The sequence below is a fragment of the Drosophila arizonae genome, chromosome X, assembly GCF_054131065.1.
Source record: "Drosophila arizonae isolate 15081-1271.41 chromosome X, UAZ_ARI_1.0, whole genome shotgun sequence".
In the NCBI taxonomy this organism is placed as follows: Eukaryota; Metazoa; Arthropoda; class Insecta; order Diptera; family Drosophilidae; genus Drosophila; species Drosophila arizonae.
The window spans coordinates 21,177,685-21,185,273 of record NC_142927.1 but is presented as its reverse complement, the minus strand read 5'-3'; the positions used below and the strand labels follow the sequence as shown (position 1 = coordinate 21,185,273).

The following is a 7,589-nucleotide window of genomic DNA, read 5'->3' as shown; positions in this document are numbered from 1 at the left end:
TATTTCAAAAGGGGGGTTGTTGATGGCTTGGGGCAAACAACTGACGTAAAGGTCGCGCTGGACTGCCAAGCATCCCACTTAGAAATGTGCATACATACATACAAACATAGATGCTTATGTATGTGCTTGTGCAAAAACTGACTAGATAATGAATTATTTGTATTGCTATCTACATACATACATATGTACGTGAATACATACATACACACACGCATTTGTATTAAGTCTTATACAATGAGAAGCAGCGGGAACTCTATCAGATCAAATATAAGTTGATGGCGTTGTTGCGTCGTTTCTGCGGTAACAACAAGTCTATAAACAAACGCGCATACTTGTGCTTTCCCCTGTCTATGTTGCCTGTAATCTGTTGTATCCTGCAATATAGAGTTCAACTTTGACATTTACAGAAGGAAAATACACATAGCGCATGCTCCTCCACTCTGGAGTGGAGTACAGACCACACATACTTAAATGTAAACATATACATTTATGCATATAGACACTTATAGAACGCTCAAAGGACGCTAAACAAAGAACCCGCCAAAATTCAAATACTTTCTTTGGTTCAGGAAAATTATCGATAAAAATAAACCCATATCTGCTTTTCATTCGTATAGAACGAAATTGCGCGCCAAGTTTGAAATATTTTAAAAGCAAACGCAAATTATCTGTTAAATGCGCAATAATAATAATTATAATAAATGTCTTATGAAATAACGTGAAAGCTTTCTAGAATTACACAGAATTAGGAATGACGGATGTATTTTAATTAATTTTATTAATATAAGAATTTTAAGATAGTTACATTGCCAAAACAAAAAGTAAAAATAAAATAAAACTAGCGGAGGCAAAAAAAAAAAAAAAAAAAAAACGAAAAAAACAACAGCCAATTACTTTTTGTGTTGTTTTTTTTTTTGTTTTTTTTTTTTTTTTCTATAAAAGAATATAGTGCATTTTGCTTACACAGAACAATTTTCACATTTTATATTGTTCGAGCAGCTCTGGGATTGGGATTTTCGTTGATGCCTCCCTTATATTATGGCCATGCCCTTCACTAAAACATAAGATGTGGGATTTTGGGTGTATGTATATGTAGTTTGTAACTGGTAAAGCTGCTTCAGAAATAAAGGCTATGGCTCTTGTGTGGGTTAGCGTGGTGCGATCAGCGACGGAAATAGCAGCATCAATGGAACATCAGCTAGCGGCCCAGAATGCTGCGTGACCATTGTTTGACAATCGGCTTAGTCTTCGCCTGTTCGATGCGCTCAGCTTCCTGCAACTGTTCTGCCAATTTACGCTGATTTTCCCTGAACTGACTAATAGGATCCGCAAACTGACGATAATAATGTAGAACTTCTCGCACGTCGTCCACCTCATTTTGCGCAATGGCTGCAAGACAGAAAGTTGATTTTCGGATCAATTAAGTCTGCAATTAAATATTAATGTATTCATATGTGACTCACTCTTCAGAAAGGATATCAAATCAAATAGTTGGGAATCATCGTCATTTCCATGCCAGCGCGCAATGCCAAAAGTATTGTCGGGATGCATTTGGGTGGCATTTCTATCCCAGTCAACAACAATCACCTGAAACGCATCCAAATCTGTTGAGGATTTGAATAATCTTTAAGTAATCAATGGCGAGACTTACGCGTTTCAGGTCACGATTTAAATTGTCCAGATTTTTGACATGATGCCCATCGATGAAGTGAGTGGCATCGCGCACCAGACGGTACATAATGTAGCCATTGGGGTCGAGGGCATCCAATATCGGAAATACTGTCATACCCTGTTCGGCAGTGAAAACGACAATCTCAAAGTCTTTGGCGCACTCCTGCAAGAAACTATCGACGCCGGGACGCTTCTTGAAGCGCCATCCAGTCTTATATGTCCAATCTGGATGCACGAGCACATCCTTCATCTCCAGCACGAGTGTATAGCGCGGCTGTACATACGGATGCTTGAGCGGATCTGGCAAGAGCTTAGCACGCGACGGTTCCTGAATCATCTTCTGATAGTAGTGCAATGATTTCCACATGCGCTGCAAATACTGCTGCACCAGCGGCTTGTCTATGAACTCATCCTCAATGATCTGACCCTCAGAATCCACTTCGGGCTGTCCAAACTTATAAACGCCCCACAGTATAGTGGCAATGCCGCCTCCGCCAAAAATGGCAAAGCTAATGGACAGAGAATATGCAAATTGTTGCCTTAGGCTTCAGCAGGTTTAAATGTGTTGGTGATTCTTACCCCAGTTTCATGCGCTTCCACGCGCGCTCATTCTCCTTGGCCTCATCCTCCTCACGTTTCTTACGCTCCTGTTCGGCTGTGCTGTCGACATCGGGCGAAGTTTGTGGAAAGAGTTTGGAGAGCAATGGCGACGCTGCCTCTGTCGCTGCTCCAGTCGGTGGCTCTTCTGCGTAAAAGTGTTGAGTAATCAATTGGGTCAGGGCGCAAAAAAAAAAAGAAAAAAAGACAAGAAAAACTACTTACTGGCATTACTATAGCATCTCTTGCCTGCGCTAGCAGTCTGCACTTTATTTGTGTGGATCCCAGCAGCCGTAGTAAGCGAACGGACATGTAGAGGCGACGACGTCGGCGACAATGGCAGCGACTGATTACCCAATGCAAATGTGCGCCGCAATCGGTTGGCCAGTGTGTTGAGGGAAGCACGTGGTGTATTTAAGCGAATTAATTGTATGACTGGAACTGGCGCCATGCTCATTTTTATGTTTTTGAAGTGCTGCGCACAAATTCCTTTGCTTTCTCACTGACAAAATGCAGTTTTCCTTAATTGCTTCAGTTGGCCAGGTTGAACCCCCTAGGACTTGACCGGCATGGCAGCGAAAATTCTTGCATATGCTGTCTACCGTACGGTCACACTGGCCCAAATCAGCTGACTTTTGTCTATCGAGACGATCTGGCAGCGCCACCAATTAGAACTGGCAAACAAAATTGTGTATAAACAATAGCCAAACAAGCGCAGCCATAACGGCAACGGGATCGAATACGAGAAGAGCAAAGAAGATTCATTTTAATTTAAAATAAATAAAATGTCCACTTCTGAGGACAAGTCATCCCTTGAGGTAGCTGAGCTACAGCCCTGCCGCGTTTGCAATGTGCCATCCACACAGTCCTATTCGCTCTACAAGCCGCACATCATCGCCGGCGAACTGACAACGCTCGGTGCGCTGCTCAGCTACTGCGCTAACTTGCAGGTGCTCGAGGAGGAGCAATTCCTGCCCACACACATATGCAAGCGGTGCGTGGAATCGCTCACCCAGGTGTACGATTTCAAGCGTACTGCTCTGCGCACGGACCACGTGCTTAGGAAGCGTAATGCTCGACTATCTAGAGCGACCATATCCCGATCTCCATCGCCGGCGAATCTTGTCGATGTTGAGGCTGAGCCTGTGTCTGAGCCTGAAGCTGAGGCGAATGCTGCCATGGAAGCGGCGAGTGCGGATGAATATGTCTATGTGCTTGAAGAACCACAATCACCCGTGAACAGCGTCGCATCCCATCAACCGGATGACGATCACGAGCCTGCGCCCGACGAAATGCTGGAGAGCGAAGTGCACTTTGAGGTTAGCGATCCCACTGTTGAGTTCTTTGAGGTGAACTACAATCTGCCCGTGGAATGTGAAAACGACTCGTCATTGAGTATCATACATGCGGATATCGAGCTCAAGCTGCGTCCGCAACAGCGCCGTAAGTCCCACAATCCCGCCCTTCAATGTCCGGTGAGCACCAAATAACCAAAGGCCCGAGACTTTAGCATGATCTCGATATAGTTGCTAATCGATCGTTCTATCTCTTACAGATTTGTGGCAAACAGCTGAGCACCAGTAATTCATTCAAATATCACATGCAACTGCACGGCGACAATCGACCCTTTGTCTGCAGCATTTGCGGCGAATCGTTTAAGACACGCAACGCCTATGATGGCCACATAACACTACACAATCCGAACAATCCCAACAAGTGTACATTCTGTGGAAAGATCTACAGGCAGGCCTCATCGTTGCGCTCGCACCTGTTCAGCCACAGCGGCGTCAAGCCCTTCACTTGCGACATCTGCGGCAAGGGATTGACCCAAAAGTCTGGCTACAAAAAACACATGCTCACCCATACGGGTGAGAAGCCGCATACCTGCGACACCTGCGGACGCAATTTCCGCTACTCAAGCAACCTGATCGCGCACAAGCGCTCCCACACACGAAAAAACCCCACCAATCCGAAGCCAGCGGGCAACAAAAAGACAAAAAGTCAAAAGGCGACCCAAACGTGAACCGACCCAAACGGTTCGCCTGGCCACACCCCACACACACACACACACACACGCACACGCACACACATACACACACACACACACACAACACCCAGAGAGTAGAACCTGATAACACGGCAAATAAAAGAGCCATTTGGCATTTGAAATACAACTATGGAATTAACGATTTTATAATCAATGAATCTTTGGCTGGTTATGATTATCCCTTGCCCTGACTATGACCTTCCGGTGGTCAGGAAATTATGGCTCACTCACGGATAATTGCTTTCTTCAACGGCTCGACCGTATTGACTCCTGTTGCAATGAAAGCGATTGGAGAATGTCCATGTGCAGTTACAGCTGCCGCTTCCTGGCAAACCTGGACTTGGAGCTGCCTCCAGAATATATTGCCGATAATATGTTCCATTTACTTTGAGCCCAGGTCGAATGGAAGCGATTGAAGAATGTGCATGCCTACCAGGCGATGGATGGAATGTTCCGCCGGTAAAGTAAATTCCATTTTTGTGGTATATATAATGATCTATTTGATTCCTATATGCACATATCGATTTGTTAACCTAGTTGAAAACCAGAACATTCCCTTAGTTCCCATATGTATATATCAAATATAAGCTATGTGTAATCATAGCAGTTTGTCACCTGGTTGAAATCCGATTATTACAACCTTAGTCTTATATTCACATCGGATCGATGCTATACATATAATAATTTATTTGATATGTGGATTTTATAAAATTTTTATTTTAATATTAATTTTGTGTTTTTTTTGCTTATATATACATACACGTTCTGTTCGAGTACAAGTAATTACAGCCTTTTGAATATAGGTATATATATGTATATATACATATATTTACATACATTATGTACATATACATATATATGAATATGTGATTGTGTCGGAAATATACAAAATTTATTATTTAGCTGCGGAACGGCCGACAAATCACATATGTATTTACAATTTTGTTAACAATTCGAAATTTACAATAAAAATTTTACAATAGAAAAAAAAAACCCTAATTGGCATCTATTTTTTATAAATATAGCTTTACGTTAAAAATATCAATGTTTGTTTGAAATAATATATATCAGCATTTGTGGATCCCGAACGATAATTATCCTCAAGTATGCGATTCGTTGTAATGCAAATTTACAGTGTTTCAGTATCGTTGACCAATTGTGATACCAGATGAACAAGTCCGTGTAGTATACGTGTACGTGTACATAGTAAAATTAACTGTTGCTATATACATAGGATAGGTGTGGGTAGGTTTCTATATTCTAAGTGTAAAAACTAGGCTTAGTCCTAACTGCATTTACAGCACGACAACCACTTTGGAGGTGGACACCTGCTGGTCAGTTACATCGGGCATATTCGCGGCTGTGCGACGGCCCGCCGCCACGGCATTGGCACGATCGGGGCTGGTGTTTGTGCCGGTGGTAGTGCTAGTGGTGGTCACTGGCGTCTCCTTGTTGTGGACACGCAAATGGCTGTTAAGGCGCTTTTTGGTTGGGAATGCCTTCATGCATTTGTCGCACTTGAACGGCTTCTCGCCGGAGTGTAGGCGCACGTGGGCATTCAGGTTACTGGTGAAGGTAAAGGCGCGTCCACAGATTGGACATTTGTGCGGCTTTTCGCCGGAATGCACCAGCATGTGCTTCTTATAGCCGGACTTCTGGGACAACCCAACGCCGCAGATTTCGCAGGTGAACGCCTTCTCGCCCGTATGGCTGACCTTGTGCTGCCGTAGGGAGGATGAATCATAGTACGCCTTATCACACAGATCACACGCATACGGACGTTCGCCGGTGTGCGTCAGCTTGTGCCGGCGCAGGTGATCGAAGGCCGCATAGCTGCGTCCGCACTGATCGCACTTATATGGCTTGTCCTCGGCGTGCGTGCGCATGTGGGCCGCCAGGCTGGATGTGGTGCGATAGAAGCGTGCACAGACCAAACATTGATGCGGTTTGGCATTCGTGTGGGTTAGCATGTGCTCCTTGTGGTTGCGCAAGTGCTTCAGCTTCTTGCCGCACATCTCGCATGTGTAGAGCTTCTCATCCACATGGGAGCGCATATGTTGGTTGAGGCGGCATTGCTGGCGAAATGCTTTGTTGCACACATGACAAACGTGAGGTAGCACCTCGACTGGGGGTCCAGTAACAACCGGAATGGAGAGTCGAGAATCGGAGTCTTCCATATATTCTTCTCCCTCCTCGCTATCAGCAGCAATCTAGAAGTTATTAATATGGTTACATTTAATATAAATATTATGAGTGTTTGATTACCAAATGCTCCTCACGCTCGATATCCAGAATATCCTCAGCTTCGACTTCGCCAATTACCTCATCGATGGGCTCCTCACCTGACATCATGACCATTTGATCGTCTAGCATTTGGATTTGCATTTGCTCACTGACCGTTTCCATGGGCGGGGAGTCTATAATCTCGATTTCATCTTCGTCCTCCACCTGCGAGTCGTATTCGGTTTTAATTGTCACATATTCTATGTCAGCCGCATGGAACTCATTGATTGGCTCTATAGCATCTTCCGTTTCTGTTTCGGCACCAACCTCTTCTTCGGCATCCACGCAAACATCATCAACGACAAATTCCTCATGTTCCGGCTCCTGCTCACTGTACGTTTCGACAAGCGCTGCAACTTCGTGCAAACTGGAGTCCTGTTTGCCTGCATCCGGTTCAGCATCCTCGCTCAACACTTCGATCATCACATACTCCTGGTTGCTACCGCTGGTATTGGCATTGTTGTCCACCTCCTCGAGACCCAGGCGCAGCAGTTCATCGGAGTCAATTACCATGCGCTTGAAGTTGAACGCCTGCTCCAGCAGCTGCAGGCAATGCATGCAAATGTGTTGGGGCATTGCAGCTCCGTCTTGCGGCTCGAACGACAGACTGGAGCAGAATTGCAGCATATTGGCCAGTGTAGTGCTGCCCTCCGGTCCGATTTCAATTTCATCTTGCAGCGATTTGTATTGTTTACATGCACGGGTGCATGTGCGACAATTGAGAACCACGCCTGGCTTGGTGCCGTTCATCATTTTCGCTTGGCACCGCACAAGTTTCGTTCGCTTTAAAAAACTAATTTCGACTGGTGTTGTCACCGTTTACAAATGCAATGTAAAGCGCCGATTTTAATGCGCAACTTCTTTTCAATTTGCCATTCGCGTGTTCTATTCGCTCGACTTTAATAAAAACATACAGTCAAATTGTATTGGCATATGCACAGTCAGTCACACAGTATCGTTTGATTCAAAATGGCGTCCACAGCAGACGATT

General features: G+C 44.7%; 3 protein-coding genes across 4 annotated transcripts; 1 reads left to right on the top strand and 2 right to left on the bottom strand.

Annotated features, from left to right (window-relative positions):
• Positions 1–759: 759 nt before the first annotated feature.
• On the bottom strand, positions 760–2,867 carry ttm50 (tiny tim 50). The gene is made up of 5 exons (XM_018017042.2): positions 2,494–2,867; positions 2,251–2,416; positions 1,652–2,180; positions 1,464–1,587; positions 760–1,389 (listed from the first exon to the last, which is right to left on the bottom strand). The coding sequence occupies exons 1-5, from the start codon at positions 2,723–2,725 to the stop codon at positions 1,199–1,201; spliced, it is 1,242 nt and encodes a 413-aa protein (XP_017872531.1). The 5' UTR covers positions 2,726–2,867; the 3' UTR covers positions 760–1,198.
• Positions 2,868–2,915: 48 nt separating this feature from the next.
• LOC108620248 (uncharacterized) lies at positions 2,916–4,450 on the top strand. Its single transcript, XM_018017156.2, has 2 exons — positions 2,916–3,743; positions 3,824–4,450. Exons 1-2 carry the CDS (start codon positions 3,054–3,056, stop codon positions 4,289–4,291), a joined length of 1,158 nt encoding a protein of 385 aa, XP_017872645.1. The 5' UTR covers positions 2,916–3,053; the 3' UTR covers positions 4,292–4,450.
• A 562-nt stretch (positions 4,451–5,012) lies between these two features.
• On the bottom strand, positions 5,013–7,575 carry dwg (deformed wings). Of its 2 annotated transcripts, XM_018016741.2 has the most exons (3): positions 6,866–7,575; positions 6,581–6,763; positions 5,013–6,525 (listed from the first exon to the last, which is right to left on the bottom strand). In XM_018016741.2, the coding sequence occupies exons 1-3, from the start codon at positions 7,349–7,351 to the stop codon at positions 5,611–5,613; spliced, it is 1,584 nt and encodes a 527-aa protein (XP_017872230.1). In that variant the 5' UTR covers positions 7,352–7,575; the 3' UTR covers positions 5,013–5,610. The 2 variants fall into 2 exon arrangements, with proteins under 2 accessions (XP_017872230.1, XP_017872229.1); XM_018016740.2 differs by having other exon boundaries at positions 6,581–7,575.
• Positions 7,576–7,589: the final 14 nt, after the last annotated feature.